This window comes from Pezoporus flaviventris, unplaced genomic scaffold (genome assembly GCF_033815535.1).
Source record: "Pezoporus flaviventris isolate CSIRO_AGI_PZ_B2104156 unplaced genomic scaffold, CSIRO_AGI_Pfla_v1 ptg000050l, whole genome shotgun sequence".
NCBI lineage: Eukaryota > Metazoa > Chordata > Aves > Psittaciformes > Psittacidae > Pezoporus > Pezoporus flaviventris.
This window is the reverse complement of record NW_026892598.1, coordinates 4,488,909-4,507,546: the sequence shown is the minus strand read 5'-3', so window position 1 is coordinate 4,507,546 and position 18,638 is coordinate 4,488,909. Positions and strand designations below refer to the sequence as shown.

The following is an 18,638-nucleotide window of genomic DNA, read 5'->3' as shown; positions in this document are numbered from 1 at the left end:
GGTGCTACCGTCCCGACGGCCGCCGCCGCGGCCGCATTTATAGCGCCGTGCCCGCCCCGCCGTGCGTCAGCGCCCCCCGCTGCCGCGCCGCTCCCCGGATCTGCGCTGCTCGGCTCGGCTCGGCTCGGCTCCGCTCCCCTCTCCCAAGGGCCCGAGTGTCTGTGCCCCAAAGCCTCTGTCCCGTCAGAAGCGCTCCCCGAGGGGAAAATGGGCTGCTGCCCGACACGAGGTGTCTTGGGCCAGGTCGGTCCCGTGTTGTGAGGGAAGAGGGGGATGCTTTTCTCTAGCCTGTGGTGGTCCGAAAGGACAAGAGAGCAGGAAGCTGTTGGACACTCGAAGGAGCGAGTGGAGGTTGGGCCATCAGGGAGACCAGTCTTGGAAACCAAATCAGGGACCAGAGACAAGGGAGTCAGTAGCCCATGGGCTAAGGAACAGCACAGTGCAATGGGAGGAAGACCCAGGGTGGGAGGATTAGCCTGAAGACAGGGGGAAGAAAAAGATGGTAAGCAACCAGCTGATGAGGGTGGGAGGCTTGAATGAGGACAGGTGGGACTGCCAACAGGGTCAGAAGGCTCAGGGCCACCAAGAGTAACGTAAAAAGTAACATCAAAATGCTTGATAATACTGCATTACTGAGCTGGTGCTCCATGAGCATCATCCATTGCGTATATGAAACAAGGCCACCTCCTTCTGGGATGAGGAAAAGCACAGTTGCCAAAAGGAGACCCAGCATCTCCATTCAGCTCTTCCTGCTAGCGTTTGGCTCTGCAAGCTCAGTGGCCTCACGTTCATTCACACTGCAGCCAAAAAGCTCCCTGACAGTGCCAAGCCTGCCCAAGCCTCATGGTCAAGATGGGGACAGGAGGAAGGCAGGAGCAGCTCCCCCTGCTAGGAAGAGCAGTGCCATACCAAGGAGAGCATGCACAGTAAGGAGCAATGCTCACCCCTGTCCAGGGTCATGCCTCCGGGACGAGTCTAGCGCAGAAAAGGGGGGACCTGAGCAGTGGCTTTGCTTGGCTTGAGACATTGGTCCCTCTGGCATGACAGCTATGGGGACAAGGAGGCAGTGAGCATGGCCTGCCTGGGGGAGGACTCTGATCCCAACTCTGCAGTGGCACAGGGATGATCCTGACCTCCAGCCAGCGGCAGTAGGAGCTGGGCTGGAACTCCATGGGTGAAGGGAGCATATTCTGGAGAAGGAGGAATATGTAAAAACTCATGAACAAAACTGTCCTAGCTGGCTGTAAGGGAGCTAGATACAGCCTGAAAAGGCAAATCAATATGAGCCAGGAAACCTCAACCGGTTGTTTAAAGAAAATCAAACAGGCCCAGGGATGTATTTTGCCAAACAGAAAGGTACTGTTTAAAGGGACAAGAGGAGTGTGGCTTAATGAGTGAATTTCAGCAGCACCATTTTGTTTGAGGCAACAACTAGACTCTGGTCTCTCCAGCTATCATGTTGCTTGTCCCCAGAGCTGCATGTTCATCTCTTGCTGTTACCTCCTCCCACATGCTCCTATTGATCATCACATCCAGCAAAGGCCTCCTCTGTAATTGCTGTTCAGAGTAGAGATCTTCTGCATGTTTGCATTAATCCTCCAGCCTTTTTTTGCCTTAGGGAAGACTGAGATATCAGACATTAGTGGACCCCACATCCCAGGCTGAAGGAAGAACGCAGCTGCAAAAAGTATTGGAAATGATGGGCTTGCCAAAGAAGGCTTCTTAGAGCAGAGAAATAACAGGCTAAGAAAAATGCAACACTTCACATGGAGAGGCAGATATATGGCCTGCTCAACTTTGAAAAAAGCATCTGTGGAGCCTGACCAAAAATTCAAGCCATATTTTATAGTTTGAGGATTACTCATGCAGTGCTGAGGCACTACAGAGATGCTCAGAAAACACCACCTTTTCCTTTCCAACTTCCACTTCCAGTACAAACCTGAATTTCTTAGGTCCCCCAGTAAAATTACTGTTGAATGTGAAGGCAATTATAAAATTGTATATCCAAGAGTCATTGTGTCTGTCTGGCCATAGACATGCACAGACCTGTATGTTTCTGCAAATATCTGCCTGCTACTGTCTCTGCAAATATCACTGTCCCCTGCTCCCTGCTCAGCCCTTCTTGTAGACTTTGTCTCCAGCACTAGGGCATAAAAGAAGCCATAGCACACGGGATAGCTGAATTATTAAATATGAGTGTCAGAAGTGACCTTGCCAAGGAGCAGAACAGGGGCAAGGTATAAAAATGCACAATCACTGTTTACAGCTACAAAAAGGTGGATAAATTTTGGCAGCATCAGTAGCCTGTCATAAAACAACTGGCTACAAAATTAGGGGAGTCCTTGGCACTGCAGGTCTCAGCTCCAGGTAATCCACACAAAATGCCATCAGACCTCAGAGACAGAAAGCTCTGTGGCAGATGTTCATTAGTTCAAGCTCCTCAAAGTAAACTTATTTTCTCTGTAATGAATATTACTGCAGATGGCGCACAAACAGGACACAGCCAATGTGCATTAATAACTGTATTATCAAACAGGTAGTTTTTGAAGTTGTACATGGTATATGCTTTTTCATAATCACACCCTTCCATCGTGACCAATTAATTGAGTGTAATTCTAAAAGTGGGGAAATAATAATGGAGGTGTCTATTGACACTGGTATCAGAACAATGGAGTATCCATTGGGTGTTTCTGATGCATTTATGTGTTCTAGTTTCAGTTTGACATAGACACAGAGTTGGATGGATTTTATGACTACTAGACTATAGAGATTAGTGTGAAGCATTTGTTCAAGTGCTCCACTGAATCAGAGCCATGAAAGTGGACATCTGGCTTTAAATGGATGCTTTAAGGCTTTGCTGAAAAGCAGTGGGATTTTAGAAGTGCTTTGTTGAATTGCCTTAATTTATCAACCTCAGTTTAAAAAAGAAAAAAAAAATATTGTACCACTGCTGGTTTTCTGAATCAAGACATTTCTTCGGCTGGAATCTGGAACAGGAAGGAAAATTTAAGATAAATCAGGGTTCTGCCACATTTGAAGCAATAACAGAGTCCAGAGGCATACTTGAAAGATGACATCTGCTTCAGCAGAAGATACCAATTCATCTGGATCAGTAATGGATTGGAAAATGCCATCTAAATAAAACATGGGTTCTCACAGGAACACCAAATAACAAATGCTAACACAAATACTGAGGCTACAAACTCCCCATTAGAATAACCCCAAAATAGGGTTAGCTCCCCATGGGGTTAGTTCTGGAAAGAGCGGACAGGAACAGAAAGGTTCCCTGAAAGCCTAGAGCACTGAGTTCAAGGTCCTGGTCCACCACAGCTTGTGTGCTTGATACGGCAAAGCCATTTCCTTTGCTCCTCAACTGCCACCTGAGAAGTCACTGTCATCCTAAGTATTATCCTTTCCAGTAATTAAAGAGATTAAAGGTTGAGCTGCTCCAAAACTACAGTGAATAGGTGATACGTACCTGAGACAGGCAGGACAAATTTCAAAATTGTCACCCACAGCTCTTATGTTGCCTCTACCATCAGGAATCTTATGCCCTTGCAGTGGCAGCTACTTTTTTATTTAGGTTTATTTCACGTTTCTTTCATTAAACATCAAAAGGAGCTCCTACTGGTAGAGTGATGGCAATGGGGAGTGAGAATGACTGCGTACCGGAATCAATATCATATAAACTTATACGGTAGCTGCCACTGCAAGGGGTATAGACAGCAGAAACATACTAACATCACCAAATGTGGTATAAGCACAGAGTCCAACTCTTCTCTCCTGGTGGGTCCACAGACCACAGGTTTTCCAGGAGATCCCTGGGTGGCAATAGTCCATTTTTGCCATCAGAGTGCTGCTGCACACAGTGTGCATTGTGTACAGCCAGTGCCTACATACGAAGCACAGCATGCTAACCTGCAAAAGCTTCTCCAAAGTAGTCTGCTATGCAGTGGGGGAGCAATAATCGCTAGTGATTCCTTGAATGGTTAATCCGCAGGGAAGGAGGTCTGGTTCTGTAACTCCCCTAACAAGAACAGGCTGAGTGGATACAAACAGCTGTGTGGACGAATTATATTTGTTTAACAAGTTTCCAAAGGTAAATTTTAAGGCAGAACATGCTTATTCATTCAGAGACATGTTTTGACATGGTCTGCACACATATTTAGAGGAAGCAATTTTGGTAACTGCAAATAATTGTCCTTTTAGACATAACAAGTTATAGGGAATAATCTTTCTCAGAAGTATGAATCCTCTGAAATCCATCTACTTCCGTTATCTGTATCCCAGGATTATCTGTTAACTGTCTCCAATTCAGAATTATTTCATTACCAGTCTCACTGGAAGATTATATTCAAAGAAAAATACTCCAAAGAGATCAATTTTCTTAGCAGAAAAAGGCAGTACTCCTTATGGCTTTGGGAGAAACACTTGGGGGAAAGTGATGCCCCACAATTGACAGCAGAAAAGCAACAGGTGCCTGAACTGATTACTCAACCGAATCAGGAGAAAATACAGAGCATTTCTTCTTACTGGAAGCTATTAATAGCAATCATTTCAGGCTCTGAAAACTTTTGTCTCCCTGGCTACATTTTATATATATATTTTTTATATATATTTATATACAGTTGGATATATATATATATTTATATATATCCAGTTGGAACTGGATGATCATAGAATCATAGAATGGTTCTGGTTGGAAAGGACTTTATGATCATCAAGTTCCAACCCACTTGCCATGGGCAGGGAAACCTCACACTAAACCATGCCACACAAGGCTCTGTCCAACCTGGCCTTGAATACCACCAGGGATGGAGCATTCACAGCTTCCCTGGGCAACCCATTCCAGTGCCTCACCACCCTCACAGTAAAGAGCTTCTTCCTTATATCTAACCTGAACTTCCCCTGTTTAAGATTTAACCCATTACCCCTTGTCCTGTCACTCTAGTCCCTAATGAAGAGTACCTCCTCAGCATCCCTATAGCCCCTCTTCAGATACTGGAAGGCTGCTATGAGGTCTCCATGCAGCCTTCTCTTCTCCAGGCTGAACAGCCCCAACTTTCCCAGCCTGTCTTCATATGGGAGGCGCTCCAGTCCCCTGATCATCCTCCTGTGCCTCCTCTGGACTTGTCCCAACAGTTCCATGTGATGATTGCTCAATGTAAATAAATAATTACAATATTCCTATTAAAACCAGCATTGCATAAATCTTTATTTTTAAATCACATCGACATTGTGGTTAGTCTGCCCTCCAGACCCCATTAAAATATACACAGGCAATTCTGATGAGCATACATTTAAGTTCACATCCTGAAAACCCCAAATTCTGTCTTCTTTGTAGGTGCATTTAATGCTGCACTGAGGCTAAGGCCCAAAACCAGTCTGGTGTCAGCTGGATCAATAATTCCATCATCCCATAATCTAGAAAAAAAACAAATAAATCAAGCAATCATTATAAAGGATATCAACACACACAGTAGGTAGGTCTTCAAGCACATGAAGCTGGAAATGGCTATACTAAAGAAATTGGACTAAAGAGCTAAATTATATTTGAAGACATGGAGTTAATTAACCTTAACTATTAACGCAATGGACTGGTATGTGTCACTCTGTGGAATCTGTCTCCTAAAAGAAATTTTGGACAAAAGAAGAACATAGAACCATAGAATCATATAATAGGGTTGGAAAGGACCTTAAGATCTAGTTCCAAATCCCCTGCCGTGGGCAGGGACACCTTATGCTAAATCGTATCACCCAAGGCCTTGTCTAACCTGGCCTTGAACACCACCAGGGATGGAGCATTCACAACCTCCCTGGGCAACCTATTCCAGTGCCTCACCACCCTAACAGGAAAGAATTTCCTCCTTATATCCAACCTAAACTTCCCCTGTTTAAGTTTTAACCCGTTACCCCTTGTCCTATCACTATAGTCCCTAATGAAAAGTCCCTCCCCAGCATCCCTATAGCCCCCCTTCAGGTACTGGAAGGCTGCTATGAGGTCTCCATGCAGCCTTCTCTTCTCCAGGCTGAACAGCCACAACTTCCTTAGCCTGTCTTCATATGGGAGGTGCTCCAGTCCCCTGACCATCCTCGTGGCCCTTCTCTGGACTTCTTCCAACAGTTCCATGTTCTTTTCATGTTGAGGACACCAGAACTGCACACAATACTCCAGGTGAGGTCTCACAAGAGCAGAGTAGAGAGGCAGGATCACCTCCTTCGACCTGCTGGTCATGCTCCTTTTGATGCAGGCCAGGATACGGTTGGCTTTCTGGGCTGTGAGCGCACACTGAAACCGGCTCAAGTTCATTTTCTCATCAACCAGCACTGCCAAGTCCTTCTCTGCACAGGGCTGCTCTGAATCTCTTCTCTGCCCAACCTGTAGCTGTGCCTGGGATTGCTCTGACCCAGGTGTAGGACCTTGCACTTGGCATGGTTAAACTTCATGAGGTTGGCATCAGCCCACCTCGCAAGCATGTCGAAGTCCCTCTGGATGGCATTCCTTCCCTCCAGCGTATCAACCGAACCACACAGCTTGGTGTCATCGGCAAACTTGCTGAGGGCGCACTCAATCCCACTGTCCATGTCAGCGATGAAGATGTTGAACAAGACCAGTCCCAACACCGATCCCTGAGGGACACCACTCGTTACTGGTCTCCAGCTGGACATTGAGCCATTGACCACAACTCTTTGTGTGCAGCCATCCAGCCAGTTCTTTATCCATCGAGTGGTCCATCCATCAAATTGATGTCTCTCCAATTCAGAGACAAGGAGGTCGTGTGGGACAGTGTCAAATGCGAACATCATGTCTACATATTTCAAATGAGATTATTCATACTTCTTTTTAGTATGAAATCACCACCTTAGAGAAAAGAGGCCCTCTTTGTTTTTTTAATATTTAAATGGACAATGACCTTTTATCAATTACCTATCTTCTTCTAGTAAGAATGCTAGTATTTTAAAGACTATATTATAGTATTTTTTACAATACTCAGGTTAGTTCAGCTGCCAGATGAGAATAATAAATGTTTATTCTTTCATCATTAAAAGACCAGAGTAAATTCCAAGTATTTCCAGTATTTGTGGTATTTATTTTTTCTGAAGGCCATTTCTAAACAACTATCCTTCTTAACTCAGTCCTGAAATCAATTAAATTATGAACAGGCAATTACCAAATCCCCAAGTCCCCAGAATCAAACACACTTGTATATAGTCTCTTTGATATTATATGAAAATTTAAATACTTGTGGCATCAGTTCTCTGTGACAGCTGTACCCTACCCAAAAGAAAATCCATGTCAAAACTCCCAGCAGGCCACAAAACTGTAAATATTGTGTAACTACTACCTCCCCAGCACAATACTTAAACAAGATACCACGTTGCTCATTGCAACCCAGTCTTGCTGAAATAAGCATGCATTGTAATCAGGGTCTGCAAAACATATACACAGTATCTCTGGTTAAGACAGTGATGCTCCTCCTCCATCCCATCTGCATTCTTTTTTTGAACTTACTTCAGTGTTGGCTAATGTTTAATTGTTTGTTTATGGAAAATTTAAAAATGCAAGAAAGGGTCATGAAAAGGGAGCTAAGGCTGACTCCACCAAGAGAAAGCACATCCATTCCTTCCTAATTGAAGTTTCCAGCCACAAATTTCCAGCTGCAAATTGACTATTGTTGAAGATTAACTGAAAAAAAAAATCTGTTAGACAAGAAATCACACATTTTGCACTCTTCTCTCAATACTAAATGTGCCAACCTCATCCCCTGTAGAAAAAGGACTGCAAACTGTACATAAACACATGCTGATAAGTTCAAGGCAGCAGCAGACACTTTCCATCCTTGCTTTCCTTGCCATTTCCTGTGAAAGTTAATATTCATCAAATCAGATAAAAATATTAAGAGACTGACATGCTTTTTATTTTACAACAAATACATGTATTGATCCTTGGATGCACAAAGTGGAATTGCAGTAAAAGACACCTGTAACAAAATGAGGCATGACTCAGCCTAGGAGCTTGCTCTCCAACTAGCAGAGAGAGTAAAGCTTACCTAAATGAGAAAGAACATTCTAGTATATCTTATCATGGTGCAGCTCCCAGGGTAGAGAAGACTTGTTACCCTAGATAGGGCACAAGAGCAAAGCTCAAGTACAAAAGAAGAAAGGAGTTTGGAAAACTTCACTGTTAACTGGTCAAAATGATGCTTTATGAAGGAAGAAATTTTATACCCCAGTAGCTGTGACAATAACTGACTGACAGGTCCCAACCAGTGTAGAAAGAAAGAAGTCTGGTAAAAAAAAACAAACAAACAACTTCTTTCAAGGGGAAAAAAAATGCTATAAACCCAAATCACAAACATAAGGAAACTAGCTCTATCTAGTTTGTTCTCAGTTTAGGATTCTCAGTTATCTCCTTTCTAGTGGACTAATAAACTGTGCACTGGAACATTCTAATAGCCACACTTGCGTCTGCACAGAAGTGGTACTATCAGCAGATTTTATTGCAGAAAATGCACAAGAATTGTCTGTATCATATTCTGGATAAGTGCATTGTATAAGCTCTTGTAGTCTGGTTCCTGTCAATAATTCCTTTCCTAATGTTAGATAGCTTTAAACTGCAAGTAGTAACTCCTTAAAATATTCTAGTATATTTCAACAGTACTCCATTCAAAAGAAACTCAGAGTGTGTGCTTCTTACCATACAGGAAAACCACTCAGAAGCTCTTATTCAAAATAACCAGAGGACCACACATAAATTGATTTTACTAAGACTTACTTAAGAGCTATTTAAATTCTCTTATTTTCCCCAAGATAGTGGGTATACCTACTCATATATTTTAGCATCATAGACTGGCCAAGACAGAGTATTTCTACAATACTTTCAACATCATCAAGTGTGCTTTACCAGAGTTTAATACATATTCCTTCCCCCCCCCCCCCCCCCCCCCCTTCTCGTATGTTAATCTTGGTTTACTTTTGATGGATGTCCTCAACATAAAAAGGACATGGAGCTGTTGGAGCAAGTCCAGAGGAGGGTGACGGGGATGATCAAGGGGCTGCAGCACCTTCCGTATGAAGACAGAGTGAGAAAGTTGGGGCTGTTCAGCTTGGAGAAGGACTCTTCATCAGGTACTGTAGTGGTAGAAGGGGGAATGCGTTCAAGCTTAAACAGAGGAAGTTCAGATTAGCTACAAGGAAGAAGTTCTTTACTGTGAGGGTGGTGAGGCACTGGAACAGGTTGCCCAAGGAAGTGGTAAATGCTCCATCCCTGGCAGTGTTCAAGGCAAGGTTGGATGGAGTCTTGGGTGGCATGGTCCAGTGCGAGGTGTCCCTGACCACGGCAGGGGGTTGGAATTAGGTGATCTTAAGGTTCTTTCCAACCCAAACCAGTCTGTGATTCTATGATTCTATGAAAATTGTCAGATTAATCTGCTGAAGGGATGGAGAAGATACCTGTTAATAGTGAAAAGCAAAGTAGTCTGGTAAGGTCAAAGCAACCACAATCCCTTTGTTTTCTTAGGACTGTGAAAAAAAACAACTGTAAGAAGAATTTCAATGATAGTAATTTCTATTTTTAAGCAAATTTTTTTTTTTACTGTTACAGGTTTGTTTGCGTATCAATTTTTTACTGAATACTTGTAATAACTTTCTTATTTATGAAACACACTGAAACTGAATGAAGGAATTGACACTGTGTTAGTAAGTCTGCTAAAGGCCTGGGGAGGGCAGGGATGAATTGAATAAGAAAGAATCACCAACATAACGCAGTACCTTCCAAGCTGCAGCTTCATAGTGACTACCACTGTAATAAACACTTCCAAATATGAAGCACGTTTTAATGGCAGAATTGTTTTTGTAAAACACAATTAACTTATATCGACAACCACAAAGATTTTATGTTGCACAGAAGTCAAGCTGCTTTCATACGGTCACCCCTGGCTTCTGCTTCTCTTTGTTTAAAGGAAACTACATTCTCTACTGGGATGTAACATTAATAATTAAACTATCTACTAAAACCCCACTGCTAGAACATGAGTCACAACTACACTCATAAAATATGTGCAACTGAGACACTGTGAGTAAAAGAAATAAAGTTCCCCAAAGTGAAATGCTCATGTAACTTGTTAAGATGCAAACTCAACATTTCACTGAAATCCTTTTAGAAACCTGCAAGCAGATTGATGTAACTCATTAAAAAGGGTACTGCCTAACAACTCCCGTTAATTAAAACTGCTCACTGTGAAAGGTTCTAATCAAATAATTGATCGAAGTTTGATTAGAAAACACAACTGCAGGGAACACGATTGACATCCTGTACATATAACAAGTTATAATTTACAAGCAAAATTTTAGAAGCAGAGTAAATATGGAAATTTGCTTATACTTTAAACATCGCTAGGGCATTTTCCTTCCTTTTCATTACTATTGCTAAAATTTTAATGCAAAGCCTAATGAAGTCAACTGGAAGAGTCACATCTTTCTCCATGGACATGAAGGGTGAGGCAGACTAGTCCCATATTTTAGGAGTGAGGACAGCTTGAGGGAGCCTCCAAACCAGCTGCATCTGAGCAGCAATACAGACAGCAGTCTTTCTGCCCATTTATCATTCATTCTTCTCAGCACTGCAAAGCTGTTTATTGGAGTGCTCTTTTGGAGGGATCCAATTAGCTCTGACAAAACTAAGGCTATCCAGATTCAATTTCAATACAGCACCCTGACACTTGGTCAACAGTCAACTGTTCCTTTTACCATGCTTGGAGCCAGACAGGAAGCATCCTTTAGAGGAAAGGGAACAGGTTACTTTGTCTCCCTGACCTATGGCAAATCCTTGCCAATAAGCAGCTGCTGATGTTGGCTGACAAATGGTTTGGCTTCAAGGTGCCACGTGGCTAAATCCCTCCTTCATGTATATTTGCTGCAAAGGCAAATCGTACTTCATTTCATTGTCTCTGCTTGGGCAGCCTATTCCACAGTAACAAAAACTTTTGAGCTATTAGTCTGAGCTCTTGCTTAGGAGTTAACAATAAATGAAGGAACAAGCCACACATGTCATAATATTGGCAGGAAAGCACGAAATCAGAGCAGAAAACATGAGAATATCTAATCATATACCTAATTATCTCTAGCAGACAGCAGAGAGCAATTAAGAGCTCCTAGACAATGCAGACTGTACCTACATGTACTGAAGAGACAGAGAAAACAGCCTGGAGTGCCTTGACCTGCGCTAGCCCTCTCACAAGCACTCTTCAGTGAAAAGGGGCATTTCACTTTCCCTGCTTTTAGCCAGATGAACTTCAGCAGGATTTCAGCTCTGACATTTGACTTCATGTCTCAGTTGGGCTTATTAGCTTGAATACAGCATCACATGAACCCAGTCATGTGCAACCCAGACCCACACTAGTTCTCAGCTAGCTCACATCTGTGCATGTTAAGTTTCCTCTCCAAGCTACAGGCACAGTAAGAAGTACATAATTACCCTGCTTTTTTAAGTGAAGGACAAGATGTCTAGTATTAATTAGCATTTCCTAACCCGTAGGCTAGGCAACCTTAGGCTATCTCCTGAGATGCCTTCCAGATTTGCAACATAACTTCACAAAATGGCCAGATATTCTGGAAACATGAACTGGTAGAAACTGCTCAGTAGAAAGTTTCTTGTCTAAAAATCACTGGACATCATTAAAAACTTAGAATCTGACTTTTTTATTTTATCTTATTTCAAACTTAATCTTACATGTAAAACTATTTTTCTGCAGATTAGTAATTTACTGTGGTAAATACTGACAATGGTCTGTTGGTTTCAGGCAGAGGGCAAGTTTTTGTATCACTGATATATACTGAATAAACAGTATGATAAATATATCCAATTATTTTCATTCACAATTACAAAGAGACTGTGTTTCCAGCGAACATATTGAAAAAAAACAAATATAAAAAAGGAAATAAATCAAACCATTCAAACACAATACGTGTTTTGATTTTTCCTTCTTGCGTCAGGGCACAAGCCTTTGTGACACAGGTACTAGGCTTAATCTTTAAGGGCTAGTAAGAGAGAGAAATTTTTAACAGCTGAAACCATCTTTCAATTTGGGGAAACCCCTACGAAATTTAAATCAATTAAAAAGATATAAAATTAAAAAGATATTAAAAAAAATTCTAAACCAGTGCTCCACCAAAAACTCTGTGTCAATAACAATTCAGGATTTCACAAAAGTAACCTCACTCATTACATGAAAAAACATGTAACACATAGTAACTTAGTAGCAGTGGGGTTTGTACACATGCATAAAGCCTCAAGAAGTTGAGAATATCTACGACTCTGCAACACTACCACATAGGCACAAGCAGAGACCAAACACTGATGAGACTAAAACCTCTACTAAATCCATGACCCACATGCTATACAGCAGCACCACTGAAACCTGCCTAGATGAATCCATAAACCCTGCGCTACGTATCCTACTAAGCCAGGGCAAAATGGCAAGAGCTTCCATTTGATAAAGACACTAATCTGATTAAACATTAAAATGAATATAGATCCCCCAGGTACAATGATTTCAGTTAATCACACTATTCCAACAGAAACCAGTGTAAAAGTTATCATTAATTTTATATCTTCCTTTAGATCATGATAAACAATTCATAAAGGAGCTCACTGCTGCTGTATCAAGTTTGTCATACGCAAGATTAAGCAGCTAGGTTTCCAGGTTACATAAAAAGGTCCCCTAACTCCTTCTCATATTGGCATCTTTACAGCACTGTCAGCCTACCTTGCACCCACTTGTTCACACAATTTCTGCCCATGATGCCCACATAAAAATTTATCAAATCCCAACCACTCTGTACTTAGTTTGTTTCCAGACTTTCCTGCCAGCATGTAAGAAAACCATGAGTATCTCTAATTCAGCTACACAAAACCAGACAGACTCACAGTTATATAAATATACATATAAATATATATTCTGCAAAATGAGAAGCCACAGAGGCACAGCAAAGCTGCGTTATTACATGCTAAACTCTACCATCAGCAGCAGCTCAGGGCCTGTGCAGAACTGGCTTTTGGATTCCACAAGCAGAAAAATGTACTGGAAGACTAGTACAGACAGGATGAAACTGATGTAGAGTAACAATCAGAGGCCAAGAAAGCCTCCAAAGTCAGTTGACAGAGGATGCCAGGATGCCATGTTGCTTCATGAGCCTCACTAGTTCCCAGGCATTTACTAATATTCCATTAACCTGAGCACAAAATGCTGCAAATGACCTCCCAACAAACATAAATATGCTACATATATTCAGCCAATGACCTGAATCATCCAATACAGTCACCTACCAAGATAACGACCTGAGATTTGCAAATGGTTTCAGGTCTTTCTGGAACTTCTGCTTTACCACTGGTCTCTTCAACTTGCAGAATCCCACTGAATTAATTCTTCCTAACATACATGCAGCCACTCATTACACTGTTCAATGGGCTTTTGAATGGTGACCAAATACGACTTTGAGAAGAATGATAAAACTTATCCAGAACAAAACACTTAGAATATAAACTCCATGCTACCATATCATTACTTACAGAACCAGCAGAACAATTCCTACAAGTGCATGGTTTCTTCTGAAACAGCACAGAAGAGAGACTATACAAAGTCTTTAAGACAGATAAAACATCTATTTGAAGCTTGTTTTGTTGTACTCCTGTATATCAAACACCATCTTTGTTTCAGATTGCTCCCTTCTGTTCTTCAGCACCAAGATTTAGTTGTTATTGTTATGTCAGGTGATTACAATTAAGATTCGGAAAAGTCATTTATATGTTACCTTGCACTGGAATAATAAGGGTTTCCTTCCTCCTCGAACCTCTTAATGATTGGCTCCTTCAAAGCTGCTTCTTCTGCCTCAGATAACTAAAAAAACAGGCAAATAAACAAACAGATACTCTTTAATATTTTCTTCTACAATGACAGGAGAATTTTGTATGCAGCATCCAAGATTATACCCCTTTTTACATGATGTTATCAATTTCATGTATTTGACAATGAAATTAAAACACCACTTTTCAAACCTGTGGGTAGGAAAAGGAGTTGTAAAAATATACTTAACTGAGTATAAGAATAATTGGGTATTAGCATCTGAAAAACTCCTGAAAAAAATGCTGTACTCAACAAACCCTATTCTGAGTTGCCTTTGGCAAGATCTTTTAACAAAACAAGTCTATGCTTTTCTAACACTGGGTTTCTCTATGATCTAGAGTGGTCACCACTGTAATTCAGAAAATTTTCAAGTTTCGAAAACACTTTACTGACATTAACCACAATTATTTTTCTCAAACTTCTTTCTGGCTTTCATTCTGTCCATCTTAGGGATTTGGGAAATCAAGACAGAGAGAACTGAAGATGAATATATTCTATCCATGGAAAGCTCAAGTAACATGCAGAAAACAGAACTGTTGAGATAATGCTTCCTATTATGAATACATAAAATACAAGCAAGTTTTAAGACATCATAATAAAATCACCTACAAGATCAAGGCAACAGTATAAACACAAACTATGTAATTTAAAAAACACAGCAGAAAAGAGTGTACAGAGAAACTAGAAAAGATTATTAAACAAAATACAGTAATTTTCAATTAAAATGCTGAAATGAGTCAAAACCTTCCAGAAACCTCTACAGACTTCTCCTGTCGTTTCATAACTGTCAGTCACTGAATAATTTGAAGTTGTGCTTTCTGTAAAACTGCCTAATTCAGAAGTAAATGGAAAGACACTTCGTTCTCACATATTCCTCTGCCTTCTCCCAAACCAGGGAGGACCCCTGGCTGCTCATCAGAACTAATAATCTGGTGCACAAAGTACAAAAGTGGATGATATGAAAAATACTCCTCTTTTTTAAGCAGACAAGAATGTAATGAATGATCTTCACATTTACAAGGTGTAAAAGGTAACATTTCACAAATCTTTCAAGTTTGTCAATGCACTAGGTGGCATCCAGAGAATGATAGTTCATTGGAGTCTCACTCTGTCACGTTCTTTGCTAGCTTAAGAAGTGAGCAGCTCCAGTGAAAGGGTAAATAATAATGACATTACTGTAAATGAAAGAAAAAAGATGTACCTGTTTTCCCTCCCTTGCTTTTTGGTCCTTAGCTATTGTAGCTAGAACAGTTGCAGCTTGCTCCCCTCCCATCACCGATATGCGAGCATTTGGCCACATATATAGAAATCTTGGACTAAAAAAATACATATTAAATACCAAAATAAGACATTGCCTTTGGATAGTAAAGAAATACTTCTTACTCAGCCAAGAATTCATTTTTATGCATGACAATCTTACAGTGTATTGTTTTTAAAGACTGCAAAGTTACATACTTCAGTCCTTGCAGCATTAGGTTTGAAAATACGAAAGCTCTGTTTATTTCCTATATCCAGGCACCTTAAAAAATTATTTCTTTCTTGAGACTCTTCATTTAACACTACCATCACCCACCACCATTCCAGAATTTTTCTCTTTAAAAGTATTACCTTGAAAAATGAAAATAAAATTTATGTGACTCTTGTCCAAAGGGAATAAAAAAAAAAATCCTTACAGATTCTGCAAACATTACTCATAAAAACAGATCTATGAAAGTGAATAAGGATTTTTTACATAGGCAGTACTCTTCACATGAATGCAGAATAACGAACCAGCCCAAACTAGCTAGTGACTCTTCAGGATTATACATTTTTTCCTCCAAGAGGAAATGGGTGAAAAGCACGTCAACACATTTACATGTTAGATCTCCTGCATCACCTAATTCAAGGTTAATCATGAGCCTATAAACCTCTACAGGTTAGTCAGGTTGTTTTTTGCTTATGACCGTATTCAATGAAAATTGTTTTGCTTTCCAAATAGCATAACTTCTGCAAGTACCAGAACGGTACTTCCAGGATATGTTCTCTCACCTTAGTCTTATCTCCTGTCATAACTGGAAGTAACACTTACCTATATGCTCTTCCACACATCCCATAGTTTCCAGCTCCATAAGAACCACCAATAATTACTGTTATTTTAGGTACATTGGCACAAGCTACAGCAGTTACCATCTTGGCACCATCTTTTGCTATCCCTTCAGCTTCATATTCTCTGCCAACCATGAAACCTAAAGAATCACAATATGAAAGAAAGGCTCAATAACTTTATATTAATATAATATGTTATATGTCATATTATGTGCTTTATAGCACATGCCGAAAAAATGAAGAACAAATAGTAGAGCAAGGCCTTCACCAGCTGCTGACAGACTGATTTCAGAACAGGCTGGAGATGCAGATGCAACAAAGCACACAAGATGCTGTATAAAAGTTACAGCCTCAACAGTTAACAACAAAACCTGCAACACAGTGAAACTTCAAAATACTGAGCTTACTCACCTGTAATATTCTGCAAAAACACAATGGGAATATTTCTCTGGCAACACAACTGGATAAAATGTGTACCCTGTGGAGAGAAAAGAAAGGAAAAAAAACCCAAAACAAAACATAAAAAAAAGAGTAAGCCATTAAACTTGAATAAGTGAAGCTATTTCTACCAGCAATCTGAAGACCGTCGCAAGTCTCTTTCCACTGAAGTCCACAAGCCTATTTACATCATGAAGTGCTGCATCATACAAAGTCAACTGCAAAACGTATGTTCACTCTAGAAGAACATGCCAAAAATGTGCGAGTTCAAGGGTGAAGCAGAAATTACATCCTTAAAAAGCACTACTGTTGATACTGAAAGGCTGAACTGTTTTGACTCAGCCAATATGTAGTTAAAACCACAGGCAGCTTCACAGTGTGGCATTTGATACTGAGTGTTGAAGGACTGTGTCGTAGCAATTAAGACAACCAGTGAGAAAAAATATCTTCCCGTTTCCTGCATAAAAGAAAAGTATTCTCTGAAATAGGTGAAGGCCCACATAAACCATTCACTCATGGGCAGACCAATTGTTCTTTTCCTTTTTCTCAGGGCAAGTGCCTTCTCCCCATTTTCTAAGAAAAGATCATTTTCCTAGAAAAGATGCAAATAGTTGATTCCAAGTTTTTGTTTCACAGAATCACATAATCAACTCGGTTAGAAAAGATCTTTAAGATCATCAAGTCCAACTGTTACCCTAGGAACAACAAAAAAAAAACCTAGAAAAACACTGTTTCAACCAGAAATAATCTAAATCAACAAAGTTCCTCGGGTTATTTACACACTGCTGGTAAATATATATATATATATGTATAAAAGTATGTAGCAATGTAGCAACTGAAAAAAAACCTTCAAAATACAAAACCAGCAAAATCTATGAAAACAAAAAAGAAAAATCACACAGCATAACCCTTAGGTAGCTTTTTCAGAGAAGCATTTGAAAAGTATAGTGATGATCACAGGAAAAAGATGTATCCTAATGTATTACAAAGATGCCAGATGAAAAAAAAAGGAATATTGTTAGATTATGATGCTTACAGAACCAACATCATGGACAAAGGTCTCACCAGAAGTGAACCAAATGAAACATTGCCATCTCCTTTTGCAGTACTGATATGGTAGCAAAAGTCAGGAGAGGAATGTTCCTTATTTATTTTCATTGGTAGGAAAAATGTTGCAGCACTAAGTGATCACAAAATTACTGACAGTATTAGAAATACAAAGAGTTATTTTCAACTTGGAAACATACGTGTTAAAGCAAATGCTCGCCTAAAACAATGTCACTTACAGGCAGTGCTCCAAGTTGACAGTATTCCTTCAGTAAGTAAAACTCAATTTCATGTATTATTTTATCACATCAATAAATCACATAAATTACTGCCTTTCTCCAAATATCTCTCACAGCTTCCTTTTTCCTATAGATTTTCAATACCAATTTCCTTGCCCTTAGTTTGAGGAGCTTGCAAGAACAAAACTACCATATATAATTGCTATGACAAAAATTCAACTGACAGTCATTTCTTGAAAAAATTTGGTAAGAATGCACATTTTCACTCAGTCTAAGCCAGGAACTGCTGCTTCAAAGGATAAAAATTAAACCTCTGGTAACGAATCCAAGTTTGAAATTGTCCAGTAATAAATTACTGTATTTCACAGATTACAGGCTAGGAATTATAACTAGTAGGGTAATTTATACAATCACCATGGACTTTTCTTGTAATGGCTATAAATTCCAGGATTACTATTTCATTTGTGGTGTTGTCACACAAATTCAAATGCTGTTTTTTCTAACTATATTTTTTATTGATCTATCTTTGACCTTTCCTTTTGACTTCATACCAGAAAAATCTACAGGACACTGTTTCTAAAATAAGGTCTAATTTTTACAGCCTATTAAGGTATTTCATGTTTACATGAAAAACGTGGAGCCAGTCTGCTCTCATATTTTAAAAAGTTTCTCGTTTCAACATCAAGTTGAAATCAGAAACCACACCAAGCTGTGTGGTTTGGTTGATAGGCTGGAGGGAAGGAATGCCATCCAGAGGGACCTTGACATGCTTCTGAGGTGGGCTGATGCCAACCTTATGAAATTTAACCATGCCAAGTGCAAGGTCCTACACCTGGGTCGGAGCAATCCCAGGCACAGCTACAGGTTGGGCAGAGAAGAGATTCAGAGCAGCCCTGTGGAGAAGGACTTGGGGGTGCTGGTCGAT

General features: G+C 40.3%; 1 protein-coding gene across 2 annotated transcripts in view; it reads right to left on the bottom strand.

The window, feature by feature from the left end:
- Window positions 1–5,184: 5,184 nt before the first annotated feature.
- MCCC2 (methylcrotonyl-CoA carboxylase subunit 2) overlaps window positions 5,185–18,638 on the bottom strand; it is a 40,613-nt gene continuing 27,159 nt past the window's right edge. For both annotated transcript variants that reach the window (XM_061468732.1, XM_061468731.1), the window contains 5 exons: window positions 16,401–16,467; window positions 15,973–16,129; window positions 15,106–15,220; window positions 13,813–13,898; window positions 5,185–5,424 (listed from right to left, as the gene is read on the bottom strand). In XM_061468732.1, the coding sequence (XP_061324716.1) occupies window positions 5,307–5,424; window positions 13,813–13,898; window positions 15,106–15,220; window positions 15,973–16,129; window positions 16,401–16,467 (543 nt within the window). In that variant the 3' untranslated portion in view covers window positions 5,185–5,306. The remainder of the gene's footprint in view (window positions 5,425–13,812; window positions 13,899–15,105; window positions 15,221–15,972; window positions 16,130–16,400; window positions 16,468–18,638) is intronic.